Raw genomic sequence first — 19,793 nt, 5'->3', positions numbered from 1 at the left:
TTTTTTTTGGTAGGTATATATGGGTCGATATCAACCTGGTACATACTATGTCATAATGCCCTATGATCTATCAGCGGTTTTGTAAGTAGAGCTTGGGTTGATAGTGGATGGAACAGGAACCATTGGGGCTTGAGATGCCGTGGGAGCGATGGAGGCAAATCCATGGACACATAGTGACTCTGAAGGGACTCTTCTTCTCCGCTCTTTTATTGTGGGGTTTGCCGGGCAATGTGTCAGGGGGGAAAGAAGTGAATTTCGTGTATATTACACATGACAATAAAAAGGCACATCTAATCGAATCTAAAAGGGGGAAGGAATAGCCAAAATCCCCTCAATTGTGAGGGCTTGGTGGCAACTAAAGAACGGGTTCGCGTGGAAGAGCGGGCTCCCATGGAAGAGTGGACTCCTTGGAAGAGCGGGGTTATGTGGAAGAGCGGGCTATCATGGAAGAGCGGGCTCGTGTGGAAGAGAGGGCTCTGTGGAAGAGCGGGGTCCCATGGAAGAGCGGGCTCGCGTGGAAGAGCTGCTCGCGTGGAAGAGAGGGATCGCGTGGACAAGAGGGCTCCATGGAAGAGAGGGCTCCGTGGAAGAGCGGACTCCGTGGAAGAGCAGGCTCGCGTGGAAGAGCGGGCTCGCGTGGAAGAGCGGGCTCGCGTGAAAGAGCGGGCTCCATGGAAGAGTGGGTTCGTGTGGAAGAGAGGGCTCCATGGAAGAGAGGGCTCCGTTGAAGAGAGGGCTCGCGTGGAAGAGCGGCTCGCGTGGAAGAGAGGGCTCCGTGGAAGAGTGGCTCGCGTGGAAGTGAGGGCTCGTGGAAGAGAGGGCTCGTGGAAGAGAGGGCTCGTGGAAGAGAGGGCTCCGTGGAAGAGTGGCTCGCGTGGAAGAGAGGGCTCCGTGGAAGAGAGGGCTCGTGGAAGAGAGGGCTCCGTGGAAGTGAGGGCTCGTGGAAGAGAGGGCTCCGTGGAAGAGTGGGTTCGTGTGGAAGAGAGGGCTCCATGGAAGAGAGGGCTCCGTTGAAGAGAGGGCTCGCGTGGAAGAGCGGCTCGCGTGGAAGAGAGGGCTCCGTGGAAGAGTGGCTCGCGTGGAAGTGAGGGCTCGTGGAAGAGAGGGCTCGTGGAAGAGAGGGCTCGTGGAAGAGAGGGCTCCGTGGAAGAGTGGCTCGCGTGGAAGAGAGGGCTCCGTGGAAGAGAGGGCTCGTGGAAGAGAGGGCTCCGTGGAAGTGAGGGCTCGTGGAAGAGAGGGCTCGTGGAAGAGAGGGCTCCGTGGAAGAGTGGGTTCGTGTGGAAGAGAGGGCTCCATGGAAGAGAGGGCTCCGTTGAAGAGAGGGCTCGCGTGGAAGAGTGGCTCGCGTGGAAGTGAGGGCTCGTGGAAGAGAGGGCTCGTGGAAGAGAGGGCTCCGTGGAAGAGAGAGCTCGTGGAAGAGAGGGCTCCGTGGAAGAGAGGGCTCCGTGGAAGAGTGGCTCGCGTGGAAGAGAGGGCTCCGTAGAAGAGAGGGCTCGTGGAAGAGAGGGCTCCGTGGAAGAGTGGCTCGCGTGGAAGTGAGGGCTCGTGGAAGAGAGGGCTCCGTGGAAGAGTGGCTCGCGTGGAAGAGAGGGCTCCGTGGAAGAGAGGGCTCGTGGAAGAGAGGGCTCGTGGAAGAGAGGGCTCGTGGAAGAGAGGGCTCCGTGGAAGAGAGGGCTCCGTGGAAGAGAGGGCTCCGTGGAAGAGAGGGCTCGTGGAAGAGAGGGCTCCGTGGAAGAGAGGGCTCCGTGGAAGAGAGGGCTCCGTGGAAGAGAGGGCTCCGTGGAAGAGAGGGCTCCGTGGAAGAGAGGGCTCCGTGGAAGAGAGGGCTCCGTGGAAGAGAGGGCTCGTGGAAGAGAGGGCTCCGTGGAAGAGAGGGCTCCGTGGAAGAGAGGGCTCCGTGGAAGAGCGGACGCTCTGTTTCCATCAGGAAGGCAGCAGGGCGGAGTTTGACCATGAAGGAAGGGGTGAGCGGAATCTAATTACTTGCTATTTCGTTACTAACATTAAGGTTGAAATTATGTTCCGTCACTTCTCAAAAGTTCAACAAGTTCTTCTGAAGTTACTTTAACGGGTGGGGGGGGGGGCACTTAGAAATAACCTCGCCCGCGTTCCCGTCACTGTGGGAAAAGTTCGTGCTGTGCCCGGGTAAGTTCTGGGCTGTTGGCGATTGCAGAGACGTTTTGGTTTAGTCATTTTTTTGTTAGAAAGAATCAATCTACGTTTAAATGGCTTCGGCGCAATTTTGTCCACACAATTTGCAAACCTGAAGCAACGTTTGAGCCCCCGAACAACCCCTTTCATCAGATCCTCACCATCCCAGTCGCCTTCGCTGGATGATTGGAAAGAGGCGGATTCCATCTGTCTGAAATTACATTTCTTTCAGTGCAGTGGATTCAGTTATGAGATCTGCAAGAAGTGGATTCGAATGGTGGGGGGGGGGGGGGGGGGGAGGTTTAGATGGATAACTTATAGCGTCAGGGTTTTGTTCCAATTTGCCCTAAAACCCTTTGACAAATCTTCTCATGCAATTAGTGTCAGCCCCAGCCCCTCTTCGGCAATAATCTAATCGTCTCTCTGAGGCCGCACACTCCAGGAAACCCATTCAACCTTCATTAGTGAGTTTCCACTGCGAAGCCCTGTCAGGACTCATTCAGTTCTCTCTCTCCCCCCCGCCCCGCCTCAATCACAGGACCCCGAGATACAGCCGAGAGTGGAGCTGCAACCACCACAACAAAAAAAACCCCTTCCGATTAAGACTTCGCAACGTGGACGGACAAAAGCATCCCCGCTCAAACAGTCCAGGCACATTGAAGAGGCAGGTTCGGTTTTAAAAGGAAGATTGGAGACGAAAAGCCAGAAACTCTTCGGGAACTCGCTGACAAAATAAAAGTTGGTTAAACTTTGCAAAGTTGTGCAATGGCTCCCAACCCCCGCGAAGCTGATACTCGCCTTTGGCGAACAGGACGGTGATAACACACAATTCCAACTGCAGCCACACAGCCATCAAGGTTGGATGTCGATCCATTGATGAGGCTTGTCACTGTCTCCCCCGGGGACCGACGGACCAGGCAGCGCCGCAGCCCCAGCCAAGCAACCCATGTAAACACTGGCTCCACTTTATATTTTCAATGTTCCTCCCCCTCCTCCAATGCACTCGTCTTCCCTCTCCCTCTCTTGTTCCTTCCGACGAAAGTCTGGCCAGAACCGTCACAAGCCAGTTGCGGGTGTAGCGAGTCTAGGAGAGATGACAACGATGGTGTCGGGAGAAGTTCATCTGCACAGAGCCCATCATCTCGGTCCTTGGGACTGACTGGGCAACATCAGAGGGCTCGCTGCTTCCAAACTTCCTGCCTGCACTCCGAAGCTCGTTGCTGCCCTCTGTCTTCACAGGGCAGCGCCGAAGGATGACTTGCCCCTTCAGGCGTTCAGAGCCCAAGGCCACTCAGAGTTGGGGCAGGCACCGTGATTGTAGGAAAAGCACACAGCAGGAAATCAGCCGGTCTCGCAGCGTCCATACCAGGTAAAGAGAGATTAGCCCTGCTTGATTGAGCCTGAGCCCTTCTTCCAGGAATAATCAAAGAACAGGAGACCGTCAGAAGAAAGGCTGAAGTCTCCATTGGCTCCTGATCTTGGGCCATCCTTGGGAGTTTCTATTTGGGGCACTTATTTCCTCCCATTCTCCACCCCCCTTCCCTCTCCCTCACTCACACCCTGACCCCCCCCCCTCTCATTTCTCCTTCATCCATGTGCCCAAGAGTCTTTTGAATGTCCCTAACCCCAATGTGCACCTGTTATGACACAACAGGTAGAAAACCCATCAGTTTGATCAAATCAATCAATTACACTTCATCCTGGTGCGTCAGTTCCCCGCCACCATCCAACAACAAACTCCATCAAAAGGAATCTTTTTCACTGTTTTTTTTTCTTGTCTATTGCAGTCAATTTGTTTACAGGCATATATTGTGTACAGTTTCTCTTGAACAACCAATAAGTGGTAATTCTGCTTCGCCCACAGGAAAAAGAATCTCAGAGTTGCATGCGATGTCGTGTATGTACCCTGACAATAGATCTGAAATATTCACGGAGAAGCCTTTCAGTGTAAAACTCAGACAATTCACAAATAAAGTCCTGAGATCTCAGACTGAGATCTGAGAAAGATGCCCCTTCACCTACTCCCCAACGATCCAATGGAGGTCAAGCAGAAAATAGGGTTCACTCTCACTGGTGCCCATGACTCTAAAGGTTGGCAGCAAATAAAAGTGCAATTAGTTGATCCTAATGTCTAAATCAGTCCCTAGTGTTGAGAAAAATGAAAAAGGGAAAACCATTTGTTCTAACAGTTTGTGTAAAGCTGTCACACCTGAAGGCAGACACCATAGTTCATCCACTTTGAAAGTGTTGAGTGAAAAGGTACTACATTGTGAGGTTAATGGACTTGGCTGCATTAACAGTGAGGCTGGTTCTGCCATTGACACCCCGATCTTGAGAAATAAAATAAATATCAGATTATCCAGTCAGATATTTTTGTGCCTTGTTAGGTCTTTCTTAGACAGGTTTCCTCGTGTGGCAACAGTGACTATACCTCAAGGAGCATTTAATTGACTGCAGAGTATGTTAGTATGCCCTATTGAACTTACAGCAATCCAAAAGAAGCCTGTTCATTGCATTGGGTCCATACAGACTCCAGGGGAAATTAGCCTATTAATCCCATTTCCCTTCCCCCCCCCCCCCAGTTCCCTGCATCTGTGCAATTTACCCTTTCTCACTCATGCCCATCAGCTTCCCAATGATTTTTTTTTTGCCATTTACTACATTAAAGGGCAATTTTTACAGGAGGCAATGAACCGTTTGGGATGTGGAAGGCACCATACAAACATTCTTGCATTCTCTTCATCACTGCAGTTTCTGCTGAAAGCAAAGCTGAGAGTGTGACACGGCATGTACTGTTCCCACTTACGTGGGCAACATTAATAAGAAAAGGATGGGGAGGGAAGGAATAATGAGGCCTGCTATTAAAATTCCAGGCAGTTCCACATCATTTTCCTCACTAGCATACTTCCAGAGTGAAAATTTAGGGGTCTGATTTCCTTGTGGCATTTATAACCATATATCTTTCTTTTTTTGGCTTGGCTTCGCGGACGAAGATTTATGGAGGGGTAATGTCCATGTCAGCTGCAGGCTCGTTTGTGGCTGACAAGTCCGATGCGGGACAGGCAGACACGGTTGCAGTGGTTGCAGGGGAAAATTGGTTGGTTGGGGTTGGGTGTTGGGTTTTTTCTCCTTTGTCTTTGGTCAGTGAGGTGGGCTCTGCGGTCTTCTTCAAAGGAGGTTGCTGCCCGCCGAACTGTGAGGCGCCGAGATGCACGGTTGGAGGCGAGATCAGCCCACTGGCGGTGGTCAATGGGGCAGGCACCAAGAGATTTCTTTAGGCAGTCCTTGTACCTCTTCTTTGGTGCACCTCTGCCTCGGTGGCCAGTGGAGAGCTCGCCATAGAACACGATCTTGGGAAGGCGATGGTCCTCCATTCTGGAGACGTGACCTACCCAGTGCAGTTGGATCTTCAGCAGCGTGGATTTGATGCTGTTGGCTTCTGCCATCTTGAGTACTTCGATGTTGGTGATGAAGTCGCTCCAATGAATGTTGAGGATGGAGCGGAGACTACACTGGTGGAAGCGTTCTAGGAGCCGTAGGTAATGCTGGTAGAGGACCCATGATTCAGAGCTGAACAGGAGTGTGGGTATGACAACGGCTCTGTATACGCTCATAACCATATATAACCTTTTATAACTATATAACAATTACAGTACCTGTACGGAAACAGGCCATATCGGCCCTTCTAGTCCACACCAATTTAAGTGAACTCCACTAGTCCCACCTACCCGCTCCCTGCCTATAACCCTCCAACCCCCTCACATCAATGCACTCATCCAACCTCTTAAATGGCAAAATTGACCCTGCTGCAACCACCTCTTCTGGAAGGTCACTCCCCTCAGCCACCTGTCTCTGAGTGAAGAAGCTTCCTCTTGTGTTACTTCTAACCCCTAACCCTTAACTTATGACCCCTTGTTCCAATCTCTCCTACCCTCAAGGGGAAGAGCCTATTCACATCTACTCTTATCTATTCCCCTCATAATTTTAAATACCTCTATCAAATTCCCCCTCAACCTTCTAGGCTCCAATGAATAAAGACCCAGTCTATTTAATCTTTCTCCGTATCTAGGCAACATTTTAGTAAATCTTCTTTGCACCCTCTCTACCTTATTGATATCCTTCCTATAATTCAGAAACCAGAACTGCACACATTATTCCAAACTTGGCCTCACCAATGTCTTGAACAGTCTGATCATCACCTCCCAGCTCCTATATTCTCTATGCTATGATTTATAAAGGAAAGTCATAAAATTCTAAGGTAATAGTAAGAGGTCATTCAGCTTGATTTCTCAATGCTGATCCATTGCCTCTAAACACGTCCCTCCAAACCTTTCCTATTGACATACCCGTCAAAATGTCCTTTCGATGTCATAATTGTCCCTGCTTCTCCCATTTCCTCAGCCAGCACAGTCCACATAAACATCACCTTCTACGAAGTTGTCCCTTAAGTTCCTTTCAAATCGATCCCTTCCCACCTTAAATCTATGACCTCTATTTATAGACTTCCTTACCCTAGCAAAAATGAGATGACCTTATCTATGCCCCTCATTAACTTCTATAATGTTCCCCTTGAGCCTCCTAATCGACAGGGAGATAAGTCCTAGCCTCTCCTTAGAATTCAAGCCTATGTATCCCAGTAACATCTTTCTTCACTCATTCCAGTTTAATGATATCTCTCTTATAGCTGAGCATAATACTCCAAGTAAGGGGCAGCCCGGTTGGTGTAACGGTTAGTGCCACACCTTTACAGCACCAGCGATTGGGAATAGACTGTAAGGAATCTCCGTGGGTTTCCTATGGGGTCACCAGTTTCCTCCCACCATTCAAAACATATCCAGCGATGCAGGTTAATTGGCTGTAATTGGAAGCATGGGCTGGTGGGCCAAAAAGCCCTGTTACCAGGCTGTTTATCTAAATTTAAACACAGGTAGATTTTAGAATCCCCTCCAGTAATTTATCCATGACTGTCGTTATGCTCACCAGTTTGTAGTTCCCTGACTTGTCCTAACAGATGTAAAGGCATGACATTAGCCACCCTCTAGTCTTCCGGTACCTCTCCCGTGCTTAACGTTGATGTAAGTATCTCTCTCTGCCAGTGCTCCTGCACTTTCTTGGCTAACTTCCTTTAACATCCTGGCGTACACTTGCTCAGGCCCTCAGGATTTCACGGAAGATTACTTGATTACCACATTGTAAATAACATATTCAGAAATAGTTGTGTACAAAACATTTTTGCACCAATGCATTCTTCCTGTAATTTTCTATGTGGTTGCATTTTACTTATTTCATACATTCCATCCTAAAAAACTGATAAGAGTCCCAAAAAATGTAAAACACATTGAGAATATCTAATTCTACTTCCAGCTCTTGAAGAAAGATGCGATTGAACATTGTACATTTTTTGTTATGAATTTTGCTTTGCTTTGTTGATTTATTTTAATCTGCAACATTTTAATAAGACTGATTTATATTATTCACTAATTCGTGGTTCGAAGTAGATGAAGTTAAGACCAGAATAATCTGCCGGTGATGTAGGGTCAGAACAAAGGGATCTTTGGACCAAGGGGTTATTCACTCCTCATTTTAAAGTGACACATTTCTTACTTCAATTAACATTTCAATATGAAAACATGGGAAGTGGAGGAGTAGTTTGAAATTTAACTTTACAATTTGTTGGGTTTTGCCCCAGTGCTATTTAATCCAAATTTACTGAAGGACAAGTCAGCTAATATCAGCATCCGCTCCCAGGCTGACATCGCCACACTTGAGATGCTGCTTACACTGGGCAGACCACCTGTGCCCAGTGTGAAACAGACATTCCATTCCAAGGTCCATTGTGGGAAAAGGTTTCCTGGCAGGTGGTTGGAAAGATTCAAGGATGCGCTCAAAGCTTCCTTCAAGAAATCTATTCCCCCGACTGATTCCTGGAAACCTCTGGTCCATGACCATTCAACATAGAATTCAGCGCAGCATCAGGAAACCTCGAGCCCATACATGAGGAGCACACAGACACACAGTGTTAGCAGCCAAAGTAGTGCCTAACTACTCAGGAAATGTGAGCCACCTCCTGTGCTACCTGTAGAAGAGTGTGCAGTTCCTGCATTGTCCACATAACTAAGTGGAACCAGGTCACCATCAATCCTGAGGGATAGTCTAAGAGGGAGAAGCATCATTCTCTTTATTGTGCATAGCCAGTACTGGTTCAGAAGCAGACCTACCATTGAAAACTTGTCAATTGTAAGAGATGACTGACTCTCCTTTCATTATTTTAGGTTAGTGTAGCGGTTAGCGCAACATTATTACTGCACCCGGGTTCGAATCCATTGCTGTCTGTAAGAACTTTGTACATTCTCCCCCGTGTCTGCGAGAGTTTGCTCCAGGTGCTCCAATTTCCTCCTACCTTCCAAACGTTTGTAGATTGATTGGTTTATTTGGGCAGCATGGGCTCGTGGGTCGGAAAGGCCTGTTACCGTGCTGTAAATCGAAGTTAAAAATTACATTGGGGAAATCTTTTTTTGGGATATGTCTTGGCTTAGTCCAGAGTTGGCCCATTAAAACCCTACACCCTGGGACACTGATCCCTAACGAACCAAAAACATTGCACCAGACAACACCTACCTTCAATTATAAGGCTCCACAAAAGAGCTGAGCTTGATTTTGATGGAGAGAAGTTCCTTCCACAGAGCATTCCCCCTCAGTTAGGCTGTTCCTTTTTGCCCGACGACTTGCTGAAATTGGGAGTTAATTGCAGCACACTGAGGCCAATGAACTACACAGCATACTAGTTGTGCAAAATTCAGGCATTTAGGAATAAAAACATGGCAAAAGGGGAGAAGGTTACATGAAGGAATTATTAACACAGGCACACAAATTGAACTGAAGTAAAGGAAGATTAAATGGGAATGATTTGTAAAAAACTATAAAATAAAACAAGGAAAACAATGCAACTTTTACATTTAAATATAAATCTCCAGAAACAGTTTAAATCTTGCAGAATCTTTTCTTTGATGGCGAGTTTGTATTGCATAAACTTCACTGTCAACAGTTTACACTGTTAGATTATAGCTGCAAAATTCCACAGTAACTTAAATCGATAATTAACGTGGCGGAGGCGGTTCTTCCTTTCCACAACTTGCTGGACTATTTCAAGTTCATTATCGTTTGACTGCATATACAACCAGGCAAAAGACCATTTCTAAGGACCACAGTACACACACGTACTCACACAATACACAACACATAACACATGTGCATGAAAAGATATACCGGTAATTACTGATGAATCAACAAGGCAGCAATCCCAAAATCTCAGATAATATTTCCTCGAAATTTTTAAATTTTATTTTTACAACACAGTAGAAGCTGATTCGGGCTGATTCACCCCACTGCATCCAAATTAACCAAATTTTGGAGGGTGGAAGGAAACCAGAGTACCCAGAGGAAACCACACAGTCATGGGGAGAATGTACAAGCTCCTTACAGATATTGTTGGATTAGAGGCTGGCTGAGTTCCTCCAGCATTTCTGTGTTTTGATGACAATTTATTCCTCTTTCCTGCCTATTACCATTTGCAGCAAAAGTTAGATGTGAGAGTTTATATTTGTTCTCTTAAGACGTTTTGCCCACATCAGTCATCTTCATTATTTCATTTTCACAATTCGAGTACATCCAGTTGTTTATAGAATAGGCCCACAATATTATCGCAAAGACTTTAAATCTCCCATCTCAGGGAAAGATCTTCCACATTGGTTAGCATTGCAGTTAGCGCAATGCTGTTATAGCTCCTGTGACCGGGGTTCAAACCAGTGTTGTCTGTAAGGAGTTTGTACATTCTCCCCATGTCTGCGTGGGTTTTCTCCGGGTGCTCCAGTTCCCTCCCACTGTTCAAACACAGTGTGCTGGGGTTGTACATCAATTGGGTGCAATTGGGCAGGAAGAGCCTGTTACTGTGCTGTATGTCTGCGTTTAAATTTAAATCTGAAAGGACTCATTAGGGTTAGGGTAAGGGTTAAAACTGTTCCATCAGAATCAGCCATGCCATGAGGGGTGGCATGGTTAATACTATTACAATGGCAGCAACCTGGGTTCGAACCCGATGCCCTGCGTCTGCGTGGATTTTCTCCAGGTGCTTCGGTTTCCTCCCACGTTCCGAAGACAAAAGGGTTAGGAGGTTAATGGGTCGCAGGGGTATACTAGGGTGGAACAGGCTTGTGACCGTGCTGTTACTCTAAATTGAGACTGGACTTGGGAAGGCCTTCTCTTTTAAAAACTGAATTCATTCTAAGAGTGATTTAAGCATGTGCTCTCTCTCCCTTCTTTACAGCATCCAGAACGAACCTCTATTCTCCAACTTGACATTGACATCTGCTGCTCAGTCATTGTTTGTTCTCAACTGTTAGAGCAGATGTCTGCTTTTCCATCCCTTCTCCCCAAGCATCACCTAAAGGGTAAAGGGCCAAACTTGTGAGTGCCTCATCTAAAGAACTCTCTGTTAATCAGGCTGTAACATTGGCTGCAAAACGCGAAATCGTGGACTGATCCTAATTAGTTCTTTTATTGTTACAACTGTATAATTATAATTCCTGTCATGTTTTTGAGATATAATGGGCTATTTGCCTGTTCCATATGTCAAGAATCCTACTGCCTCTTTTAACCTTGAACATGTGCATTCTTGGGTATGTCTGTAGATAATGTGTGTGCTACTTTCTTATCAAAGAATCTATTTGGGATAATCTGTGCTAGCTAATCATAATTTTTCTGCTCCAGCTCCCTCTTTCCTTCAGACATAACAAAAATATTATTGCAGCCCAGAGCTATCCCATGTTTGCGAGCCCATGTTAATGGGATCTGAACACCAACGTGAGTCAGTGGAGAAATGGTTCAGTAAGAGGGTCACATTGCTAGCTAAAGATTGCTGGAATCTGTACTTTGTTGTGAATATTTGGAGGGTGAACGGGAGACAAAAGGCCACCAAGTTCTGATACTGGACTTTTTTTTAGGGCAGCTGTGGGTCACTGGGAAAGCACTCAAACCATATTTGTACTGTCAAATTTAATTTTACATGAATTCTTTGTTCCTTGTTATACAGTGCTCATGAGCAGTGCATGAGTGAAGGCATTCGTACCATGGGATCATTCGATGCTTCAAGTTCAGAATGAATCACTCTCTGCACCTTTTAATCTTTTTCCTTGTTCTGCAGCTTTTCTACCTGCTGTGAATACATGCAATGTTGTTGAGAGATCAAAATAAAAACAGCTCATTTCAGACTGAGGAACCTTTGAACAAATCACCATTTAAGTCCATTTCTGTTATCTGCATCACCAAGGGAACTCTTACAAAAGGGCACGCATTGTGTGACTCAGGAGCAATAATCTCAACAATAATTTGGGAAACTGAAGGTCAAGTCTAATGGAGGGTGGGATTTCGCCATGTACAGTGAGACAACCTGAAAGAGTGACGCAAACGTGAGCAGAATGCCCTCCCACAACTGGTATTACGTAGTTGTCAGAAACCCGCAAAGCACCAACTGGTTTTATACTGGAGAAGTTTTATCCACGATGTCACAGCAAATGGTTTATGATGAATGAATAGATCAAAGTGGAAAAAAACAGCAGTTTTGCAAGAAAATTGTTGACAGGAAATAACCCTATAGGAAGCAGGTGTAACGCCAAACAAACACCATCATCAACATTATTTTCAATGTAAAAAAGTTATTAAACTCATCATAATGTGCACCAAATATTTCTTTCCATGTTTGATGAGTAATACAGTATTAACAAACAGAAATACATATTTTTATCATCCGAAACTTCATTATATGATGTTGAAAATTAGCCTATCTTTGATGTAGAATATGAAATCTCAAAATCAATATCTATCTTCTTCTAAGAAAGTCTCTTGGAATTGAGGATGAAATGTTTCCACTCTAGTTCTTTAGGTTCTGAGGTAACTAGTGAGAGCAAAGTAGAAAACGAAGGCATCCGCAGATGAGGCAAGAGGTGCTAGACAAGGAACGAGCGGATCGTTTGTGAGGTGCCTTCTACCATTTCTGCCAACCTTCTCCATGTCTAATGTATGAACTCAAGGTTCTCAAATACTCAACTGTATGGCTTTTTTTTTCTAGTTTGTGTGATTGTAGTTCCGAGATTTCCAGGAGTCAGAGCGAATGTTGCATTGTTTTTCACAGAGGCATCCTCTGTCCATCTGGTGATCTTTGCTCCTGAAGGGGCCTCCGGATAGAGACTTCCGAGAGCCTGGTGTCGGGCATGTAAACAATTTTGTCCAAGAACACAGAAATGCCGGAGGAACTCAGCCAGTCTCATAGCATCCATAGGAGGTCAAGAACTATCACTGATGTTTCGGGGCCTGAGCCCTTCTTCAAGGAATAAGCAAAGAACACAAAGGCGTAAGAATAAAGAGACTGTTGGGTGGGGGGGGGGGGGGGGGGTAGAGAGGAGTCTAGACCAAACAAAGGTATTTAATTGGATATGGATATCAGAGGTGAGATTAGATTTTGGCTCCATGAAAGGACACAGAGGGAAAAGGGTGACAGAGCTGGGAGAAAGGGAACAGGGGGAAGAAGAAAGGGTATTGGTTTAACGGAAACTGGTAGAGTCGATATTAATACCATCCCGTTTCGTCTGACAATTAGTGTAATTAGATCTCAATGCTGGGGATATTTGATATTACATTAGTTCCCTTTTCCAAATAACTGATATATTTGTTAAATGAATCGCAAGCACTTGGCCATTTCCCTTGCTCCACCTTCTGCTTTGACTGATGTCACCTCTGGGTGGCAGCCCAAAGCTGGTTGTTTGTGTTGAATATTGGTAATGCCACTTTTTACCATTGAGTGTCACCAATGCACAACTTTTTCACAACCATGACCACCTTCCTCTGGAATGTTACTGCATTTTATACTAAGATTATTTTGCACTTTCTATCTTATCAATTATTCCACTTTAGCTGTGATAAACCTCTCAGAGCAACCTCCTCCTCCTCTGCAGGAATATATCAAAACTGAATGTTATTTGAAAGGATATTATTATTGTTTTGTTCTCTGTAACATGTAATATTTGAGTCAATCAAGTTTTTAAAATTAATTCTTGGGGTGTAGGTGGCACTGACAAGATTGACATTGATCACCATTCCTCATTGCAAAGGTGATAGGGCACCTTCCCCTTAAGCAGTTGTTGGTGAAATTGCCTCACAATTCTGTTAAGCAGGGTTTTGACCCATGGATAATAAAGGACAATTGGAGGTGAACCTATAGGACCATAACAGTGGCAGAGAGGATCATTGGGGTCTGCCTCCCCCACATCTATGTGATCTATGGGGATCATTATCTGAAGAGGGTGCGTAAAATCATTGAGGACTCTTTCCATCCCACACAGAGCATCGTTGATCTACTCGTGTCGGGGAAGAGATACAGGAGTATCTGAGCCAGCTCCAGGCTGAGAAATAACTCCTTCCCACGGGAAGAGAGACTGCTGAACGACCAAAGAACTGCTCACACTAACCATCCGAGACTCTGCTGTTTACTAAGCAATATTTACTTTTTTAATTTTTATATATGTTCAGTATATTTGTCCTGCATATGCACCGTTTGTCTGTATGTGTGTTATGTCTGATTGTGTGTCTGTGTGTTTTGTACAGAGGACCGGAGAATGTTGTTTCATTGGGTTGTACCTGTGCAATCAGATGATAATAAACTTGAACTTGATCTCAGGCATTCTGATCTTTTACCATGTAAGGTCTGAAATCCTCTCTGACTGAATCAACAGAACAAATAGATTATTCTTTGGCATTCTTTCTTTGGTATTACAGAAGCCAACTAAACACACTAATGTGGTACTGAGCCGTACAGACCAGCTTCATCCCGCCTTTGGCTCCTAGTTCCATCTCAACCTGTAATAAAAGTGGGTGACAAACTTAGGTTAAGGCACCAGATCGGCTTCCACTCAATGCTTTCTGACTTCTGCGGTAAAGTTTAACAGAAAGAGAGAACAGCTCACCCTTGTTTTTTACGTCATTGTTTGGGATCTTATTGAAAGAGTGGCTTAATGGCCAAATTATCTTTGGCCTGTGGCTGCATTTTAGGTTAAATCCTCAATTTTAGGAGACGAGAGGGGATTAAAGCATTATAACATTTCCATGATTCATGTAAATACTGACTGATAACACAGATAACATGTAACAGTGATAACACATAATATAACATATATTAAAGAAACTTGCAGTTATTTCCATTAATTGGAACAACAGTCTGTTCCTTAACAAAATAGACACCAAAAGACAGATCGAGAAACAGGCATCTCTTTAAACTGAGATGTTAATATAGCCTAGAATTATGCTTACCTTTACACATACACTGACATGCTCGCTCGATATCTCTCTCTCTCCCTCATAAACACACACACACAAACGTGCACAAAGTTTCCACCCACACAGAAGCACAGAGACACACACACATTCACTCTCTCACACACATAGAGTTCTCTGGTACAAATCTGTGACTGACTTCTTCAATTACAAGCAAACAATGAGAAGCTGTGGGGTCTTAAGGATGTCAGGAAGCACTTGTGGAGAGAAATGGACAGTCAGTGTTTAAGTTCAGGGACCTTTGGCTGAGATTGTAGTCTTGAGTTACTTTATTTACAACACCCAGCGAGGTCAAGCGTTTTCAACTCTTGCATGACTTGGTCTGTTTTTTGGAAATATTTCAATATAAATCTGCATAATATTACAATTACTTTTAATTGCCTCCATTTTGGGCATTGGAGAGCAGTTTTACAAATAATTAATGCACCATGCCTATAACTCAAAGATCTAACAGAGCAACAATGCAGGAACCTCTAAATATCACTCAGTGAAGCTGAGAGAGAGCCATTGAGGACAACATCAAGCTGCTCAATGGTAATTGCAGGAATGTACTATAAGAGTTCCAGTGGACAAGGACAACTCTAATTATTATGAATGGTCAACTTTTTTGGATGATGCCATCAAAGGTTGTTGACATACACTATGAAATGACTAACTCAGGATTTTTGGTGCATTTCCAGATTGGAAGATGCCTTCCTTGACCTGAAATGCATCATTGCATTAATTCCATTTATACATTTTTTCATTCAATTTATTTATTTATCTATTTTCTGTCTGTCTCTTTATTTATTTATTTAATTTATGGTAGCATCAGTGCGGCCTAGCGTTCAACCACTGAGACACCATCTGGCCCACTTATGATAAAAGGTTGCCCGCCCCTGAAGTTAGTCCCTTGTGGTTAAAAACACAGAAATGCCAAAGGAACTCAGCCAGTCTCATAGCATCCATAGGAGGTCAAGAACTATGGGTTAAATTCCATTTCTGACAAGTTGCCATAATGCTTATGTGATGATGTTAAATAAAAACACTCTTCCAAGTTTAAAAATATGTAAGTGAAATAATACATTTGCTAAAGATGCAACCTAATTTTGCTTTGTCTCCTTTATTTTTACTAACAACCCCAATAAAATGAATGTGTGTTTCTGTGTGTGGGCTTGTGTGTCTTTACGGGACAAGTGTGTGTGTGTGTGTGTGTGTGTGTGTGTGTGTGTGTGTGTGTGTGTGTGTGTGTGTGTGTGTGTGTGTGTGTGTGTGTGTGTGTGTGTGTGCACGCGGGCGCGCGCATTAGAAGTAAACAAAACATCAACGTGCTTGACATACAGCTTGATGTCAGTCACAAACAAGTAAACACTCTATCAGCAAAAGAAAGATTTAGCATTTACTAGGCAACATTAACCAAATGGTCATCATAATATACAGTTGGACATTATTGTATCTCGAAATAGCATCATGGAGTATTGCTGCTTAATTATCTAATTATCATTTTTCAAATAAATTATTGTACAGGACAAGTTATCTTCTCTGATTTTTCTACTTTGCATCCATTGCTGTTTATCATAGTTTTTAACGATGCCGAAAATAAAGAGATCTTTGGGAGTAACACTCTCCTCTCAAGGCACTGAGGGGTTATACTTTCTGCTATGGTTCTCCCAAAGTTCTACCAATGACTAACTCATAAACTAAGCTGGCAATAAGAGATGCTTGAATCATGAATTTATTTCATTTTCTGTCTTCAGAGAAAACGACAAAAGAAGCCATATTTTACAATTGGTTGGAGTTCGATGCAGGCCAACAATCCAATCATTGTGATCAGAGTGCAATCTGTTTTCAAATACTATTATGGTGCATTTCAGGAGAAGGGATTGCTAGAAAAACTCTTGAACACCACAGAAATGAACAAAATAGATATATTGGTCAATTGCTCAAAATTCATGATCCTTTTTAAATGATAGTCACGGGAATCAACAGTGAAGTCACCTGAACAAATCTGGTTGAGTATGTTAATAAAACAAATAAAAAGGCAGATTTTTCTGAAGGATTTTACAGTTAACACTGTGCCCCTTTAAATAATCTTTCCATTAGTTTTCTCCACAGTAGCTTGATCAGTTAATTTTGCTGTTGAAAAATAGTGTGAGCCTGTGCTAGTGTTTCTGTTTTGTGTTGGATGAAGCAATGATCAGCCCATGATGGGAAAATGCTCGAGATAGTCCCTAACCTTCACATTCATTACCATCTTTCCACAATATAACCACACAAGGTCGCCGAGCAGATCAGTTTCTCCTGCAACACTTAGCGATGTTCAGTGCATGAAAGTCTCAATGTGACTCACAGAGAAAATGTAATTTAATTCCATGACAGTTAATGGAAGCACTTGGTGTGGTGTTCAGATTCATTGTGACATACTAAATGTTTCCATTTTATTCCATGACAGCTAATAATACGCTACATACTGCAAACAAAATGGTAGAAGAGATGTATTAGATTAAGAGGACATAGGTTTTAAGAAAATGTAATAGAAAGCCGTGTGAGTTCTGAAGTGAGAAATTAATTTTAGAGTCCACTCTTTGATAGAATCACCAATTCTTCAGCAATGACATGACCGAATCCTGTACGATTTAAATCAGTTTAACCTGTCAAGGTATCCAGCATGGCTGGATAACTTCCGTATCCTACGATCATCCATCGTACTGCTAATCAAAACTAACAGCCAATCAATTAAAATATTATCAATCTGATAAGTAAGCAGAATCGAAGAGTTTTTTCTGGACAAGAAAGCCTTTGTTGGTTCTCCATGCAAATTGTAAATGGTGATTGCTGGCATGGATTTAGTCTCAGTGTGTGGGTTAATCAGCATGAACGCACCACATGACCTGGTGGTGGAGTGATGTAAATAAGGGTTGCAGCTCATAAAGGATGTGCATTCAATTCAATTCCCCTTTGAACTCTTCAAACAAATCCACATGCATCGCCAGGCTAGTTTTCAACGCGGAAGAGTTAATGAGAAATCATTTATCTTATTCACGATGAAAAAAGTAAAAGGAAATCCTCTCTTTTAAATGTTGATTATACTCCTCTCAGCATTGTCTTTCTTTGACCAAAGGATAGAGTTTTTGCTATTAGATATTATGATATACTTTTCACTCACACCACTGTCTATTGTCAACAAAGCAGGAGTAAAACATCTACACTAAGCTTACCGCAGAGAAAAGATGGAGTTACTGATTTTATTCCCTTTTCTCCTGAAGGTAAAATCTCCTACTGGGATGGCTAGGGTAATTTGATGAAGCCAAAATATTAGTGGGAACGACACTGCCATGAACCTGAGTCAGATAATACAATCATACTGACTCTATGCAATGCTGGAGAAACTCAGCAGGTCAAAGAGTATACTTTAAAATCGTGGCTATCCCTCGTAGTTGAGAATGATGGTCTTCATTCTGTTGATCCACAGAGCGAAGACACCTGTGCATGTACTTGTTGAACGTTTACTTGATGTTGCCCTCCAAGAAAAACATGATACTTCACAAATCAACGATTGGAGCTGATGGATTTGCTGAAGCCTTCACAGCCGTTGAGATCAGAGTAACTTTGTCCGCCTGTTCCACCATTGAGGACTTGGTTGGATTGCTGTTTGTCAGGGACCTTACCCTCAACCTTACCGCCATAGGTGCCCCTACCAGGAGCATAACTCCAGACGGCATCACTCTCAGGATCACAGGACCATTTTATGCTTCTCCACCACGATAAGGTGACAATCTATGGAGAAGTGTGTACTTTTTAGTATTCCTTGATGAAGGGATCGAGCCCAAAATGTTGGTTATGTATCTTTATCTTTGCTCTACAAAGTACATTACCCCTCCATAAATCTTCGTCCGCGAAGCCATTTTATGCTTCTCCACCACGATAAGGTGACAATCTATGGAGAAGTGTGTACTTTTTAGTATTCCTTGATGAAGGGATCAAGCCCAAAATGTTGGTTATGTATCTTTATCTTTGCTCTATAAAGTACATTACCCCTCCATAAATCTTCGTCCGCGAAGCCATTTTATGCTTCTCCACCACGATAAGGTGACAATCTATGGAGAAGTGTGTACTTTTTAGTATTCCTTGATGAAGGGATCAAGCCCAAAATGTTGGTTATGTATCTTTATCTTTGCTCTATAAAGTACATTACCCCTCCATAAATCTTCGTCCGCGAAGCCATTTTATGCTTCTCCACCACGATAAGGTGACAATCTATGGAGAAGTGTGTACTTTTTAGTATTCCTTGATGAAGGGATCAAGCCCAAAATGTTGGTTATGTATCTTTATCTTTGCTCTATAAAGTACATTACCCCTCCATAAATCTTCGTCCGCGAAGCCATTTTATGCTTCTCCACCACGATAAGGTGACAATCTATGGAGAAGTGTGTACTTTTTAGTATTCCTTGATGAAGGGATCAAGCCCAAAATGTTGGTTATGTATCTTTATCTTTGCTCTATAAAGTACATTACCCCTCCATAAATCTTCGTCCGCAAAGCCAAGCCAAAGAAATAAAGTACACTGTTTGGCCAGCTGAGTTCTCCAGCATTGTGCTTTTACTTTGACCATGGTCTCTGCAAACTTTACTTCTCTTCTTGCCCATGTTGCTTGTAGATGTGGTTCCTCCTTGCATGCAATGGCTACATGGATACTGGTACCTTTGGACATGCCAATCAAAAACAAACAACAATGTTTAAAGTTCAGATTTATTGTCAGTGTACATAAATGACGTCACATACAACCCTGAGATTCTTTTTCCTGCAGTGCAGGCAGAATTACCACTTAATGGCAGCTCAAAAAAAAATGGACTCAGCATACGCATGTAAACAAATAAAGAAATGTAAACAAACTGACCGTACAATGCATTGATAGAAAGAAATCGATAAAGTGCAAAAGTGAGAGTCCTTAAAAAAAATCCCTGATTGAGTTTTTTGTTGAGGAGGGGTAGCAGCAGTTCCTGAACCTGGTGGTGCACCTATACTTCTTTCCTAATGGTAGCAGCGAGAATAGAGCATGTGCTGGGTGGTGTGGATCCGACAGCAGCATTCCCTGCAGATGTTCTCGATGGCCGGGAAGGTTTTACCTTTGATGTCCTGGGTTCTGTCAACTTTTGGACTTACTGTAACACTACTCTACTCTTCACCCTTGTTTTAATATTGGATGACCTGCTGTACATCTGTATGGGTTGACTTGCCTGAATAACATGAAAAACGAAGCTTCTCACGTTACCTGGTATATG

General features: G+C 43.7%; 1 protein-coding gene and 1 long non-coding RNA gene across 3 annotated transcripts in view; one reads left to right on the top strand and one right to left on the bottom strand.

The window, feature by feature from the left end:
• The window catches only part of LOC138746529 (BMP and activin membrane-bound inhibitor homolog), a 50,525-nt gene extending 47,155 nt beyond the window's left edge, over positions 1 to 3,370 (bottom strand). The window contains exon 1 of one of the 2 annotated variants that reach the window (XM_069904769.1): positions 2,950 to 3,370. In XM_069904769.1, coding sequence (XP_069760870.1) covers positions 2,950 to 3,025 — 76 coding nt within the window. In that variant the 5' untranslated portion in view covers positions 3,026 to 3,370. Of the gene's footprint in view, positions 1 to 2,312; positions 2,388 to 2,949 lie in introns of those variants that run through there. The other variant, XM_069904770.1, reaches the window with a different exon arrangement.
• Positions 1,881 to 13,873, top strand: LOC138746531 (uncharacterized). The gene is made up of 4 exons (XR_011347008.1): positions 1,881 to 1,964; positions 2,690 to 3,520; positions 10,475 to 12,556; positions 13,545 to 13,873. It is a non-coding gene; the product is annotated as an uncharacterized lncRNA (long non-coding RNA).
• The last annotated feature ends 5,920 nt before the right edge of the window (positions 13,874 to 19,793 follow it).

Source organism: Narcine bancroftii, chromosome 12 (genome assembly GCF_036971445.1).
Source record: "Narcine bancroftii isolate sNarBan1 chromosome 12, sNarBan1.hap1, whole genome shotgun sequence".
NCBI classification, from domain to species: Eukaryota; Metazoa; Chordata; class Chondrichthyes; order Torpediniformes; family Narcinidae; genus Narcine; species Narcine bancroftii.
Note: the sequence above shows the minus strand (reverse complement) of the source record. Positions and strands in the feature narration are given on the sequence as shown.